Source organism: Epinephelus lanceolatus, chromosome 13, assembly GCF_041903045.1.
Source record: "Epinephelus lanceolatus isolate andai-2023 chromosome 13, ASM4190304v1, whole genome shotgun sequence".
In the NCBI taxonomy this organism is placed as follows: Eukaryota; Metazoa; Chordata; class Actinopteri; order Perciformes; family Serranidae; genus Epinephelus; species Epinephelus lanceolatus.
In genome coordinates, this window is record NC_135746.1 from 3,943,948 (window position 1) to 3,960,696 (window position 16,749).

Genomic DNA, 16,749 nt, shown 5'->3' on the forward strand with positions numbered 1-16,749 from the left:
TAATATTAATGTGGTTAAGAGCAGGATACATCCACGTGAGAACGTTTTGTTCTGATGGGCAGTGTTTTGTTTACTTTAAACATGCAGCAGAGAAGACTTGCTCTGCTTGGGTTAGCTGTGGGCCAGCCAGCCTGTTATGTAACACACCAGTACATTACGCTCCCGGCCTCACGTCACTGGATTCCCCGACAGTACATTTGAGATGCCTGCACTGTACAGTACACCCCCTAACTGTGCACACAGCGAACACAATGTCCTCAACTTGCCACACATTTGCAGCGGTCACGTTTTTCAGCTGCTGGCTGCGCGGGCCAATCAGAAGCCAGGAAATCTACCAAGTGGGCGGGTGTAGCTGTGACGTGGCCGGTACTCCAGACAGCGCCACGCCCCGAACTTCCAAATATGGCAGAGTGTCTGTATCTAATACCCTGTCGTTTGTGTCCTCCGCCGCCCGGGAACAATTGGCGTTAGGTGAGTGAAAGCCCACTGTCTGTCTGTAGTCCACTTTCCGTTTTGACGCCACCGGGAGACAATTAAACTGCGACGGTTAACGGCTGTTTTTGCCACCGTGCTCCGCATGTGACGGAGCGGACAGGGGAGGGGCGGCGTGTCTCGTGTATTGTACCGTGGAACACCGAGTTCTAGTCAACGTAGCTGGGCGGCAGCAGCAGCAGCGACCACACCGAGGTACTGAAGTCTCCGAGACAGCAGACACCTCGACCCGGCTACAAGCACGTCTCCCCTCCGCTTTAAAGTCAGCGTCGGTGGGACTTAACCGAGGACAACGTAACTCAGGCAAATTCTTTTGTGTTTCTCAAACGTCTTGTGGTGTTTTTGTGACGTTAACTGCGTGACTACTACGTGTCTGCTATCGATCTAACGTTAGCATGTCATTTAACCGTTAGCGCGTAACGTTAACGCATGCTAATGTTAGCTAAAAAAAAAGAGCTAACTTTTATTGTGTGTTCAGTTGTGTTAGCTAGTTAGCTAACGTTAGGATGTCTTAAATCAAATGTTGCCCCAGTTAATAAGGTAACGTCACCTCTAAATGTCATGCAGAATGGATTTGTGGTAATTTTTAACATACATTAGCCGCATACTAACAAAATCTAATGTTAGCAAGTGACTGTATATTTACATTGTTGGCTAAGTTAATGTTTTAAAGGGGAACTTCACCTGTTTTCAAAATTCATACATGTTATACCTAAGGTCTCAGACAGTTCAAAAATATTAGTGAACATAAACAACACTTTCACAGTTGCACAAACTAGTGTGCGACAGTGCTGAAACTCAAATGTGTGACGTCATAGGTAGGGCTGTACCCACTGAGAGTTTGACCATTGTGAATACGAAAATTTGATGCTTTTGGGGTTGTTGTTTTTTTTTTCAATATCACATTTTAAATGGGCTCAGTGGGGGGCGCCCGATGGCTTTGTGAGCAGGTGGGTGTCCCATGTGCAGGGGTGATGTCCCTGCCGCGGCCCCTTGCTGTGCGCCACCCCTCTTTCTCTCCTTCTGCTTGGACAGTTCTATCTAATAACGGCTAAAAGCCAGAAAAATAATCTTAAAAAAATAAAAATAAAGACGCTCAGCGGGACGTTCAGTCACTACGTTTACATGACAGAGAAAATTGAGTTATTGTGTAAGTCCAACCAGGCTTTTAAAATATATGTAAATGTGCTAGTCTGACTGAAATCGTACTAAATTGGATCTCTCAAAGTCGAGATAACACACCCAGATAATGTGATTTGAAAGTCAAATTACTCCTGCATGTATACAGTCAGTCAGACCCAAACTGGCCTAGGCGCTCTGCACATGCTCCACAGTTTTCAACCTGGAAGTCGAATACCATTTTAATGCATAATAGAAGAAGAAGTCCATAACAACATGGTGAAATCAGCATCTAGAGCCATGTATTTTCAGTAGGGCTGCCACAATTAGTCGACTAATCGATGATTAATCGACCGTTAAAATAATTGGTGACTATTTTAGTAGTCGACTAATCGGTTTGAGTCATTTTTCATAGAAAAGTACTATAAAAGTACCCCAAAATACTCTTACTGCAGCTTCTTAGGTTCAGATATTGGCAGCTTTACACACTCTCCCGAGACAGTGAACTAAAACCTCTTGGTGTGAGTACGAAACAAGACATTAGATGACGTAATTTTGGGGTTTGGGCGAGACAGACCGACATTTTTCAACATTTTAACACATTTTTCGATAAAATGATTAGTCGACTAATCGAAGAAATAATCGACAGATTAGTCGACAATGAAAATAATCGTTATTGGCAGCCCTAATTTTCAGACAGATGAGGAGACACATTTCATGCTGTGGTGGCTGAAAGAGTTCAATACTTTTAAATATATGGATGGGAGGAAAACACTTTCAAAAAGTGGCGGAACAGCTGGATGATGCTTATTGTTTGGTCTGTGACATAGTAGGTCAACCGAAAAAAGCTCCTATACTAAAAACTGAAAGGGGGCATATTGCCACCTATTGAAGTGGAGTTGGACATACCTCGACCCCTGCTTGTATACTGGGACAAGGTCAGTTGTCCAATTATATGGCCTAGTTGAGCTGTAACCATAGCTGGACTTAACTGTGCATGTAAACATACTGAGTGTGACTCATCCATGTAATATAGTAAACAAGCTAACTGTGCTAACGATGGATTGGGAATGTGCGACATTTTTTGCCGACATTAGATATCAAACAAAAGTCAAAGACTGTGTCGTATGAAGTACCCGTGAGCTTCAGATTCACCCCTACTCAGCAGGGGAGAGCAGATAATGTTAAATCGTTGACTTACGGTGGAAAGTTTATCCTCCTCGATGCTGCTGCATCACGTCCGCAGCTGACTCTACCAGTAGCGTGAAAGTCAAGAGTGCTCACGTCGCAGCAAAATGTGGGGACCAAAATGTCCCCAGAAGCACACTGCACAAAAACAACTGCTCGTCTTGAAGCATTCTCAGTCAACTGAGGGATCTCCGACTGACAGTTTGAATCTCCAACTTCCAAGGGGCAGCCCTAGTTATATGGCAGGGATACTTAGTCTGCTTTGCCTGGGGGCCACTTTTGCAAAATGACAGGAGGCCAGGGACAAGTTAATAAATAAACATTAAGGATCAATATATAAATAATTAGCCCAGACCTCTGCTGTGGGGTTCGAGGGATCCTCCCCTGGCCCTTTACTTTTATATAAACAAGCTCTGTATTGATGCTTTTGTACACACTCTGGCACCTTATTTATATTAGAAGTACAAGAAATTCCAGTGTGAATCAGTTAATTTTCATTGTCAAAAGGCCACACAGGCCTCAAGTTGAGTATCACTGTCATAGAATATCAAGGCTGGAGCTGCTCCATAGACAGTGAATTGGGAAAGATGTTATTGATGAGAGTGCGTTTACATGGGCATGGATGACTTGATCATGATCAGGTATTTGGAGTTTTCCATTTATGTGTTGGAATATGTAAACATCATATTTTGGTCATGATAAACCCAAATGTGCTAGCTTGAGTACTCTGACACCGAGATGTACACAGGGAAGATGAATAACCTGATTACTCCGTGCTCACGTAAATACCATATCCCAAATATGATCATGACCAGGATAAGCCTCATAAACGGATTATTCATTTCCATGTTATCACACTCAAGTGAGAGCACTCAGGGGAATGTTCTGAGTAAAGGCCGAATCACAATGTTTATTTACAATAACCCCCTGGCAGAAAATCCTTGCATTACATACATAAACTCAAACAGCGCTAAGCAAATACTGCTTCAATAGTCTTAAGCCATCTTTAAAAGGCCCACCAAAAAAATCTATAACAGTTTAAGTGTTTGCAATATTCAGAACATTTTCACGGCCCTTCCAACAGGGAACTAAAGCCATTGACAAAAACAGTAATTAACCTTAGCAAGACACTGAGTTGTTGGTCTACCACAGTGTCGATCAGTAAGTGTGTTAGGTAAAACGGAGAAAATATTGAAATATAGCTTTCACATAGCTCTTATTGATTATTGTAGGTGTCAGAAATACATTTTGCTGTGGCCTCCGTCCACTGCAGTACATTGTTCCATGCCATGCCAGTAGATTTGGTTTATAAAAGACGCAACACATTACATAAAATAGATACAGCAGAAACGTCAGATAGGTCAGACCATCATCTTTAACTATAAATCTTCAAACATTACAGGTATTCCTTGTCTATGGAGGAGCTCCAGACTTTTTACCCTTGTGTTTACAAATATTGATTAAACTTTCCTACGCCATGGAAGTAACACATTGGAATTCTTAATTAAGTTAAGGAGGTGTTCCCCTTCAACGTCAATATCATCAGTTTGACAATATTTTGTTTATAATAGCTAGGGATGGGCAAACGATCAAAATTCATTATTTGATCATCAAAAAAATTAACGATCAATTATCGATTAATTGATAAGCGAGTATTTCAAAAGAGAGAAAACAAAAGAGTGCAGTGCAGACTGTCGCCGCAAGAGAGCGCAGCTGCCCCAGTTTTGAGCTTCAAGCCCCCAAACCAAAGAGGAAGAATGGCGCGCATGCGCAGTTCACCCGTGGGTGTTTACAACCGTTGCCAGCAAGAGGTTACAGGCTTCAGTTTTCAGCAAAACCTCCGTCTTTCAATGGCGTAGTGTTTTCAGAGGCCTCAAGGGAAGCCGCCGAGGCTTTGGAGAGCGATGAGAGCCTCTGTCTGTTTCTGATTTTTTTTGCCTGGCATAGGTCCGGCGGGGGTCTTGTAGGCCCGTCAAGCCGCTGCGCTAGCCGGGCGAAAGGGTATCGTTGGTACGGCGACTCGCCGGGCGGGGGGTCTCGTTGGCACGGCGGCTCGCCGGACCTATGCCAGGCATTGTAGGGGAAACACTGCGACTATCGATCAGAATTATTTGTGATCGATCAAAAGCCTTAACAATCAATCATTGATAATCGAAAATTGATGCCCATCCCTAATAATAGCTATGATGTTTGGTGTTTTTATTCAGCTGTATTGATAATAAAAAAAGTAGGGGAGTGTGGTTGTTGTTACTGAAAAAATTGATGGCAAAACAGGTAATATGATAGACTTTCGTTGTTCATTACACTCACCTAGAACTGTCAAGTAACGTCTGACAAAGTGTGACGTTAATGCAGCCTGTCAGAAGGAAGAGGTGGTTGTTTTACAATATTGAAATAACTAACATATGACCATGGCACGATATAGACATGCTGCCCAGCTCTAACTGAACCTTTCAGCTTTTGCGTTGATTTTGTACACCGATCAGCCAAGTGAACGACATTGCTAATCTTGTTACAATGCAGTGCTCTACCGGGATGCCTCTTGACACGCACCACCCACCCAAACACCTTTGCAGACCAAGTACACCTCCTCATGGTAACCGTGTTCCCAGATGGCAGGACAGTGCGCTGTGCCACACCACAAAAACTGCTCAGAAATGGCCTGAGGAACATGACAAAGAGCTCAAGGCATTCCCTGGCCTCCAAATTCTCCAGACACCAATCTGATCAAGCATCGAGGGGATGTGCAGGTATCCCAGAGTTACCCAAGACCCATGTCAGGGATCCCTTAGGCCTGACTTGGCTCTAATCTGGTGAGGCATGGACACAGGACTTCTGTGGTGTCTCGCACCAGGGCGTTGGAGTCATCATGTGTGTTATGAGGTCCTACAGATGCTTTAACGGGTGGGTGACGTGTGTCAAGTGGCATCCACATGGATGCCAGGACTCAAGGTTTCCCAACCGAACATTGCTAGGTCACAAGATGATCAATGTCGTTCACTTCACCTGTCAGTGGTTGTAATGTTTTGGCTGAGCAGTGTAAATAAGTATACAACTACACATTCTGTCATTTTTGATGTAGTTGCTGTTGAGCCAACGATATTGTCAGTACAGCAGGAAGGAGATGAGCACCAAGAGGAAGGCAGAGGTTCACTCAAGGACAGCAAACAGACCACGCATCATGAAGTCTGGAGGCTCCCGCACTGACTCAGAGAGAGACTCTGGGTTCTCAGGTTCAACCTTGCTTTTGCCACAGTTTTACATACTTAGATAATATGATATCACTTCACTGCACTTACACTTCTTCCTGGTCTTTAGATGCAAGCTCGGAGCACATGAGCACCATGGACACCACAGACTCGGAGGATTCACCCCGCCCTGTTGTACAACATGGACCACAGACCTCTCAGCTGGCTGTGGTGGGAGGCTCCTACTCCAGCCTCTCCCCCATGATCATCATGAACAACGTCCTTCTCAAGCAGGTACCCAGCTGCTACACAGCAAATCCTCAACCCTAAAAGTCTGTGAAGCTTAAAACTTGATCTGTGTGGATGGACTTGTTCCCCGCCTCCACTCAGGCTCAGCTCTCAACCTTTTAACCTCAGGCAATGATACTAGCAGGTCTGAACAGGAAAGCTGTGGTCCAGTTTTGTTGTGCCTGCATTTAGCTGAAATAGATTTTCACAGTCCAGTCACAGCTGCCTGGATTGAGTCGCCAAAAAAAGACTGACCATTCACAAAGGGTCAACACTACTTGGCTGACCAACAGCAGAGACGGAAGAGTAAAGTTGACTTGCTCAAAATGAAAGTCAGATTTCATTAAAAATTAAAGATCAGACTGTGAAAACCATAAATGATGTTTACTTCATTTATGTTTCCCTTTTGGGATAATCAAGTTTTTATGACTTTTGGCTTCAAACAGTTTGCTAAGCAGACCAGTTTAGTTTAACTTTTAATCAGTTAATCAGCCTTTAATCCGTTTGCATTTGGGTTTCCTCCAGATGCTCCAGCTTCCTCCCACAGTACAAAGACATGCAGGTTAACTGCTGACTCTAAATTGTCCGTAGGTGTGAATGTGAGTGTGAATGGTTGTCTGTCTCTATGTGTCAGCCCTGTGATAGTCTGGTGACCTGTCCAGGGTGAACCCTGCCTGTCGCTCAACATCAGCTTGAAAAGTCTCCAGTCCCCTGGCAACCCCTAACGGGATAAGGGGTTAAGAAAAATGAATTTATGAATGAATAAATTAGATGCCATATTTCCACCATATCACTGCAATGCAGCTTTCTATTTCTGTTTAAACAACTCAATTTTAGGTTTCTGTTAGAATTGTCAGTGCCACAGTGTGTGGTTCAAGCTGTATTTATTGTTGAGTATATAACATTGGTACTAGTTATACTCATTATTACAGACACAGTTTAGGTGTAACCTGTGTGTGCAGTTTGCCTGAATGAATGAGCTATGTTGGTACACATCATCTGACCCTCCCATGAACTGGGGTGATCAGACATCCCTATTAGACATGGAAATTAATTTAGAGATATCGGAGTACAAAAGTTATTTTTGTGCCTCCGGAGATCAAGAGCGGGAAGTGGAAAGCATGAACGTAAAGGTCAGCAAGCGACTGAGCGAAGCACTGAGAGGTGAAGAGGAATTAAAATTAAGCTTTATGTGATATTTATGTAATGTAACTCTACGTTTTAACAGGAGTCTCTGATAATGATCATGACCTGAGACTGTCCTGTGACAGCTGTTTCATGAATGGATCTGACGCAGGTTGAACGTGTGGTCGGATATAAGGAGGATTAGTTATCTGATAACAACTGACTGGGTTGCTATGTGGCCATGACAAAAGTGTGTGGGCGTTGGTGCTAATAATACTGACAGTTAACCATCAGAAAATGTCTTAGAATTCTTAAAAGTACTGATAATAGGAGTTGTATGTCAAGTACAAATAATGAATAGGACCCCCATGAAATTTGTTTTCATTTTTCTGAATTCTGTGTTTTATGATTTTAGCACATGTCGTCACCAGAGAAGTGTTGAATTGTGTGGTGGATGAATACAGTTTAAATAATTCAATAAGAACATTTTCCCACATTTTTAAAATTATTTTTCATTGTGTCCCAAACAATGAAAAAGAAACATGTAAAACAGGCAAGTGCTTGTGGGATCTGCCTGTTTTCAAAACGCTCAATTTTGACTTTGTTCCCCTTGTAGCCTCCAGATAATCCTCCTGCTCTGAAGCCCTGGGGGTTCAGTCCTACAGTGGAGGTGGTTCAGCCTGTTGTCCAACCTGTTGTCCAGCCTGTTGTCCAACCTGTTGTCCAACCTGTTGTCCAACCTGTTGTCCAGCCTGTTGTCCAGCCTGTTGTCCAGCAGCCTCAAGTGGTCTTCCTTCAGCCTGTAGTCTCTCGTCAAGCTTCACCCGCCTCCAAAGAAGCCTCATCTAGACACAGACGCCCTAAGAAGTATCTTCCAATCCTGAAATCCTACCCCAAGATCGCTCCACATCCTGGAGACAGCTCCAGTTCCTCAGGGAGAGGAACTGGTTCCTCGTCTTTCTCCAGCACCTCCTCCTCTTCTGGGTCAGAGAAGGGTAGTAGCTTGATGTCCACCCACCGGGAACACTGTCCGAAAGAGAAGCAGCAGAAAAATCTGTGTGGTGGTGCCAGTAACTCTGGCTCAACCACTCCCAGTCTTCCTGCTACCCCCAGCACCACGTTCCCTCTGCTCCAGAGCCGACTCTCTCTGCCCACAACAGAAACCAGGGCCAGCAGTAGTCCTGCCAGGGAGAGGCCTTCATCAGCTGTCAGCCAGGCAGAGTTTTCCACCTCCCTGTCTGTTACTCACACCACTGGCCCTGATACCCGGATGGTCATCCAGGACAACAGCTCACTAGAACAATATAACCACAGTGACAGTGATGCTGATACCAAGAGGAAGCGCTTCTGCAACACTTACAACATCCTGAGCAAATCAGGCCTGCTGGACATTGCACTGCGCACCAAGGAGCTCCACAGGCTGAACCGACGCACCCAGGGCGACCTAGACCGGCTAAAAGAGCACACAGACCTCTTCCTTCAGGCTCTGTGTAGCGGTGACACCAGCATCTTTGTAAAGCTGCAGGCCAGTCTTCAGGAGGAAGACGGGGAGAAGGAGAGGGAGAGAGCTGCTCAGACCAGCTTAAAGGCAGATTAGACCTAGTCTAGTGCTGGGCACTAATCCTTTAGACTGAGATGGGGAAAGGCAGACCAGGGTCGGGGGGGCTGGACTGTATAGAGACAGATGGACCGAGAGTAATGTGCTCCACAATACACACCCACCCTCAGACTCTCTCACACAGTGAGCTGTGGCCTACATTTTGGCTGCAGGCTGCCTCAGGGCCCTGACACACCAAGCTGACCTCGAAGAATTAGTGCAGATGAAGACTTTTTGTTGCACTCACGTCCTGCACTTAAACTCATAAGACTGCAGCTGGTGGCCAGTTGACTCCCAGTGTGCACACGTTTTGTGCTTATGTGAGAGGTCATATTTTAGTCAGCAGTCTGTGTTTATAATCCAGGAACATCATGGAAAGAGAAGCAAAGTAGACTAGACTACCTTAAGTGCTGTATCCTAGGCAACTGGACATTGCACCTCTCATCTAAGAGGCTTCTTCTGTTCTGCCAAGCAAGTCCAGTTAACTACGATGTAACAGTCAAGATTATCATGACCTGGATGACTGAGAATCTTTACCAACAAACTAAATTACCATTTTTTTGCCACAGAACTCGTAAATATAGCTCAGAATCCAGTGTGCTCAGATTGTGAACTGAGAATATGGGTTTACCACCTTAAAAAAGTTTCAGTGGACACTTTGCTTTGCTGCACCTTGACGTTGTCGGCTAGCAGTCTGTAGTAGTGCTGTCCTGAATGCCATTTTTGGGCCTTCAAAGCTTCTGTTATAATTACCTGTGACTATTCAAAGCTTCTATATCATGCAACAGGTCCTGGGGGCGTATTTATATATGCTAATCAACCACCCGAACCCAACCCAGCCTTGAAAGGACATAGTGCTGCTGTGTGTGGGAGAGGTAGAGAGGGTGGAAGGTGGACTATTGCACGCAGTGTTTCTTTAAGTTATTAATAACTTGAACACTGTGGGTCGGGCTGCATCACTAAATGAAAAGCAGGTGCTTTACACAGATAAACATTCACAATTCATGTCACCTTTTCTTTGTCCTTACTGGTGAAAAAACAAAACAAAGCATGCAAGTACTGATTTAGACGTTTATTACCACACCAAGTGAAGCTTTGAAGCATTCAGGTCAGCCCTCAGTCTTTAGCTTGTGGGAAAAGAACAGAAGTGAAAAATTGGAAGAAACCCCGTTAAATCAGCAAAATCACAGATTTGCAAGGTCACTGATACCTCTTGCTAATTGCTTAATCATCAACAAGCTTAATCATCCAGACAGCCGCAGATAAGGTCAACTGGCGCCATCAGTGAAGGACACATGCGCGATGGTCGGCCACACATTCTAAGCGCTGCCTGGTCACCAGCTGTCGGCTCGGTGTGTTGGGGACCTACAGTCGAACGGGGCCATAGCCACAACTCACTGTTGTGCCATACTGAGCCTGACTACATCTTTTCCTCTGAAGCTGCCTTTCTGCTGCACAGAAATCTTCTGCTCATTGGCAATCAAGACCCTGAGAGATTTGGATCCAAAGCATGAAGCAGTGGATGAATACCAAGCTCTTTTGAAATGCACAGTACAAGCTCCGAATCAGAGAGCTTGATTAAAACTCCAAGACTGGACCTGTAAACTTTACCAGTGCATGACAAGGTGTTCTCATGTAAAACTGAAAAACATCAGCGTACTACTCGTCGTGAAAACAGAATGTTTCACTACATTACCTGAATAAGGTTGACGTTTCTGTCGTTTGCATCATTCATGGTAGTCCTCTCATCTATGCTCCACTGATACTGACGTGTTGCTCACCAGACATCCAGCTAACAGTCAAAGAGTGTACATAATCTAAATTATTTCACGCAGCAGCTACAATTGTGTAAAATCGACGATTACGATGACAGGCGTACAGGAATGATCTCATGTGACGTTGAATGTTGTCCAGGGCCGCCTGCCAGTCAGCATCTTTAAATAGACAAACATGCCTCAAGTGTCTTTCAGTTCCCGCTGCGTTTTAAACTTGATGTGGAAGATTTGGCACGTTGACTGTTTTAAGTTTAGCATTCCCATCATGTTGATGGCAGCTGTAATACAAAGTGGCTAGAAGTGAAGCTCTTAGGCATTTAGATGCTTCCTGATAACATCCCACTGTAGAGGGTGCTTCCTATAGTGCAACCATATTTATCAGTAACTTTTGTATGAGCTCTGCCATTTGTTTCATGTGTGTTTTTTATATACTCGGATGTAATTTAACGTGGCAATATTGTCTGACTTTTTGTTGAGGATTTGTCTGTTTTCGCCTGTATGACATATTCGTTTTGTGAACCACTAAGACAACCATGGAGTGATGGAGACCAGCTCAAGTTTGGGCCTCCTGAGTTTAAAGAAACAATTGCGTTGTCCAAATTAGGAACAGTTGTGGAGCTTTGTGATGCTTGATATGAACTTTTTGTATGTTTGTAATTAAATTATGGCCTTAATATCCAAACCCAGTGTATGTCACAGAATTTTGCATTTGCACTAAAATAATTTCGGCAGCTATGGTAGCACCTTTGAGGCAGACTGCGAGTCTTTTTAAATTACTTGAAGTGCATTGAGAGGCATCGTAAGCACACTACCAGTGTATACATACTATTCCTATAGGACAGCCATGCCTAACACTTATTTTTTATTTTAATTACGAGCAGTTTCGCATGTTTTTTCATATTCTGTGTCTTTAACTGTGTAATAATATTTGATGTGATCATTCAAACTTTTGTCGACCAATTCCTTCTCAATCAGATGCAAAAACCGCACTATGTTCTTAGAATTTATGTCAATATTATTCCATCTTAAAGGTCCAGTGTGCAGGATTTAGGGGGATACATTGACATGAATAAAACATAATAAGTATTAGAGCTGGGCAGTATGAAGATATTATATCGTTATCGAGATATAAGACTATATATATCGTCCTAGATTTTGGATATCATCATGATATGGCATCATTTGTGGGGGTTTTCCTCCTCGTACTAAAGGCTCAATTACGGTAAAGTGATGAAAATCTATCAACTTACCAGACTTTTTATGTGTATTAACACTTGCCTTAGCCCACGTAGTCGTTATATCCACATTATTGATCATTATTGATCACAAATCAAATTGTTTTAATATTTTCTGAGGATGCTTTTTGTGTATCAGAGAGGGTATTTGGTCAGAAATACTGAAATATTGTAATGTTTGATTTCGTCACTGTTCTAGCATTAATGAAGTGCTTTTAGGATGTTTAAAAATATCAAGATATATATATATTGTGTATCGCGATATAGCCTGAAAATACCGGGATATAATTGTCAGGACATATCGCCCAGCCCTAATAAGTACGCTTTCTTTAGTGTATAATAACTGGTAAATAAGAGTCATTGTGTTTTTGTTACCATAGAATTTGCCGTTTATATATCTACACGGGGAGCCGGTCCTTGTCTATAGAGTCTGCCATGTTGCAGCGTGCATTGACATTTCTGTATCAGCCGCCATAGTCGGCAGCCCCTCTGTGATAAGCTGGACTGCAGTGGAAGAACAGATTTTCACCAGTTAAAATCCTCCGGTCTGTTTGTTTTGGAGAGGAAGAGACATTTACGGACGATTCGGCTCCAGGTTAAAATCCTCCTAAACAGCTGGATCTTAAGCTATCAGAGAAATAAGGTGAGCGCACATTAGCAGGTGTCACTCATGTGAAACCTCAAACTGCCTTATTAAGTGTTTTTACTGGTTTTAATCACCTGATCCGTTTCTTTTCGAGAGGAGGAGACACCTGTGGATAATTTGACTCCCACTTAAAAATATCCTTAACAATGAATACTGGAGGAATTCTAACCAGGAGCTAATGCTTGGCACATGGGAGAGGTTTTATCTGGCTGTTGCTAGATGCCACTAAATCCTACACACTGCTCCTTAAAAGGTCCACAATCTGATGATCTGCGGAAATTAGATCTTGTCCTGATACTGGAACAGAAATATCAAACGTCAGTGGAGTTTTGGCTGAAAATAGCACAACAACACCAGTCGTGACTTTCTTCTGTAGGAGGGTTCCTTCTTTGCTGCCATCAGTTGCTACCGTAGCACATGAATTCATTAGAGAGCGGCTGCCATCAGCTCACTGTAAAGCTGGGCTCAGTTTACGGGACTGAACTGTATCAAACCATAAGTCTGTGTTTCTATATGCTCCACGCTGTGTCATGGTTGTTATTGCTGTCATTGTGACATCATGTTATGTGAGTGCAGTTTTTTTTTAGGTTCAACTTTATAACCCAGGCGTTAACTGACGAGGAGTAAAGACTAGTTTTGCTTGTACAGTCAGACACTTGTAATTTTTCAACACTGTAAAGTGTGTGAGTTTTTATCTAAATGTCGGCCTCATTTCATTTTAAAGATGCTGAAAATGTTTGTGAAAGGATTTTGATTGTTTAATGAAAATGTTTCACTTGAAATGGACAAAATAATTATCACCCCAGATAATTACTGGGGTTATTTTTATGTGAAACAGGAAGTGTGGTGGAAACACTTCAGTGGATTGTATGTATTCTGGCTCGAGATTGGATGTATTCTGGCTCGCTGGCAATCATTTTTCAGTTCTAAAAATATAAATGTAATGGGACTTAACCAAAACATCTGTTTCATGCTTTGCAGTTTGGGACTTGTCATAAATAATAATGCTTCAGTATCAATCAAAGAACAGTAAACTATGATGAAGAGGTTTTGCTGTAACATGCTTTAGGGTTATTTTTGTACATTTACATTAGAGGCTCATCGCTGGTGTAATAAATGTCATTCCAAAGAAACAATGTCTGTCGGGTTTGATGTTAAACGCCTCATTTTACATTTATATTAGGCTGAATTATTGCGACTGCATGATGAGTTTATTAAGTCCGATCAGACGTTTACATGAGGAGGAGCCTCAAGTTTTGAATCTTGGATAGAGGTGAGAAGAAGGAAGACTGAGATGATTATTTTTGGAGTTTTCCACACACCTCTCATCACACCAGCAAACAGAGAAAGTGAGTGGTTAAAAACATCTCGTGTACAAATGGACGACACAGACACTGAATGATGTGTGGATCTGCAAACACGAGATTATAAAGCTTATGATGCCTCTTTTCCTCTGCTGTCAAATGATCGGGATGTTTATTCTTTACATTTTTAGAACTCAATCTGCCTGTTATAAATACCCACAAGTCAAAATGTATGTGTGGTAGACACAGTATTTGTTCTACACTCTACTCTGTACATGTGTTAACATACAGAGGATTAACGGTCTGATCTCAGTGCACTTCCCCTCAAATAGGCCTTAATTAGGGGATCTTGTTAAATAATTGGCAGTGAGATATCAGATTAAGGTCTTTGGTGGGACACTGCAGATGTCATATGAAGGAAAATGTCACAACAGACGACAGGAGAATTATTTTTCAGTATGGAGGTCTAATCAGCCAGAATAAGACAGGAGGACACCTGTGTGGGTGCACAGCCTTTAAATAAAGGTTTCAAATAAAGGTACTAAAAATAGAGCTGCAACTAACGATTATTTTCAGAGTCCAGCGTGACGTTTTCAAGTTGCTTCTTCTGTCAAACAAACAGTCCAAAACTCAGCTGATCATTTATAACTTCATACATGATGAAGAAAAACAGCAAATCTCACATTTCTGAAGCTTGGAGCAGCAAACGTTAAATGCTTTTGCTTGAAAAATGACTGAAACAATGGTTTATCAAAATAGTTTTAGTTTCTTTAATTTTCTTTCAATCGACTGATCAACTGATCGACTAATTGTTGCATCTTTGCTTCAAAATTATAAGAAAAAGCGAAGAAGAGAATTCCTCCCATTGGCTACAGCCTCTTTTCACCACTGCTCAAACACAGAAAATAATCAAACAAACAAAATAATTAATTAATATATTTAAGACCTATTGATAAGAATACACGTACATACTTATCAGGAGACAACGTTCCAGTGCAATGAAAAGATAAAAACATTTCTGTGGTCACTGACTTTAAATCTACAGTGTCTTTAATTTTTCAGGTATTTGGAAATGGATATTTATTTATTCATTTATTTATTAACTCACCAACAAGCAATAATGCCTCCATAACTTTCTGATCCAGAGTGAAGTTGATCTGGCTTTAGATTATAGTTCACAGTTTTGACCACTGGGTGGTGTGATTGTTCACTACTGGAGAAGCTATGATTGTGGAATATTGATAATTAATCATGGCCTGTAAGACACATTTCTTTATCAAGATCCAACTGAAAATCAGTCCAAACCGTCATCACATGTACACACTGAGCTAGTTTTGTAGACTTATTTCTTTTATTTTATTAATTTTTGTTTTATTTGTGCTAGTTTTGTTGACTTGTTTTTTTATTTTATTTATTAGCTTTTGTGTTATTTGTGCTAGTTTTGTTGAATTTTTTCTTTTATTTTATTAATGTTTTTATTTGTGCTAGTTTTGTAGAGTTATTTTTAAAAAGTTTTATTAATTATTTTTATTTTATTTGTGCTAGTTTTGTAGACTTACTTTTAAAATAGTTTAATTAATTATTTTTATTTTATTTGTGCTAATTTTGTAGACTTATTTTTAAAAAGTTTTATCCATACATTTTTGTTTTATTTGTGCTAGTTTTGTTGACTTGTTTTTTATTTTATTGATTAGCTTTTGTTTTATTTGTGCTAGTTTTGTTGACTTTTTTCTTTTATTTTATTAATTTTTTTTATTTGTACTAGTTTTGTAGAATTATTTTTAAAAAGTTTTATCAATACATTTTTGTTTTATTTGTGCTAGTTTTGTTGACTTGTTTTTTATTTTATTGATTAGCTTTTGTTTTATTTGTGCTAGTTTTGTTGACTTTTTTTCTTTTCTTTTATCAATACATTTTTGTTTTATTTGTGCTAGTTTTGTTGACTTATTTTTAAAAAGTTTTATTTATTATTTTTATTTTATTTGTGCTAGTTTTGTAGACTTACTTTTAAAATAGTTTTATTAATTATTTTTATTTTATTTGTGCTAGTTTTGTAGACTTATTTTTAAAAAGTTTCATTAATTATTTTTATTTTATTTGTGCTAGTTTTGTAGACTTATTTTTAAAGTTTTATTAATTATTTTTATTTTATTTGTGCTAGTTTTGTAGACTTATTTTTAAAAAGTTTCATCAATACATTTTTGTTTTATTTGTGCTAGTTTTGTTGACTTTTTTCTTTTCTTTTATCAATACATTTTTGTTTTATTTGTGCTAGTTTTGTTGACTTGTTTTTTTATTTTATTGATTAGCTTTTGTTTTATTTGTGCTAGTTTTGTTGACTTTTTTCTTTTATTTCATAAATTTTTTTATTTGTACTAGTTTTGTAGACTTACTTTTAAAATAGTTTTATTAATTATTTTTATTTTATTTGCGCTAGTTTTGTAGACTTATTTTTAAAAAGTTTCATTAATTATTTTTATTTTATTTGTGCTAGTTTTGTAGACTTATTTTTAGAAAAAGTTTTATTAATTATTTTTATTTTATTTGTGCTAGTTTTGTAGACTTATTTTTAAAAAGTTTTATTAATACATTTTTGTTTTATTTGTGCTAGTTTTGTTGACTTGTTTTTATTTTATTGATTAGCTTTTGTTTTATTTGTGCTAGTTTTGTTGACTTTTTTCTTTTCTTTTATTAATTAATTTTTATTTTATTTGTGCCAGTTTTCGTTGTTTAAAATCAGGATGTCACACCCTCTGGTAACACTAGGTGGCAACCTGCACCTTTAACTTTGG

General features: G+C 40.4%; 1 protein-coding gene across 1 annotated transcript; it reads left to right on the top strand.

Annotated features, from left to right (window-relative positions):
* Positions 1–433: 433 nt before the first annotated feature.
* cipcb (CLOCK-interacting pacemaker b) lies at positions 434–13,786 on the top strand. The gene is made up of 4 exons (XM_033649355.2): positions 434–795; positions 5,882–6,032; positions 6,118–6,281; positions 8,017–13,786. Exons 2-4 carry the CDS (start codon positions 5,924–5,926, stop codon positions 8,995–8,997), a joined length of 1,254 nt encoding a protein of 417 aa, XP_033505246.1. The 5' UTR covers positions 434–795; positions 5,882–5,923; the 3' UTR covers positions 8,998–13,786.
* Positions 13,787–16,749: the final 2,963 nt, after the last annotated feature.

What these genes read in the sequence shown, in the direction of transcription:
- cipcb (XM_033649355.2), top strand. Translation starts at nt 5,924, where the DNA reads ATGAGCACCAAGAGGAAGGCAGAGGTTCACTCAAGGACAGCAAACAGA. An exon ending in GAGAGACTCTGGGTTCTCAG is followed by an intron (nt 6,033 to 6,117) that starts GTTCAACCTTGC and finishes CCTGGTCTTTAG; the next exon opens with ATGCAAGCTCGGAGCACATG. An exon ending in ACAACGTCCTTCTCAAGCAG is followed by an intron (nt 6,282 to 8,016) that starts GTACCCAGCTGC and finishes TTCCCCTTGTAG; the next exon opens with CCTCCAGATAATCCTCCTGC.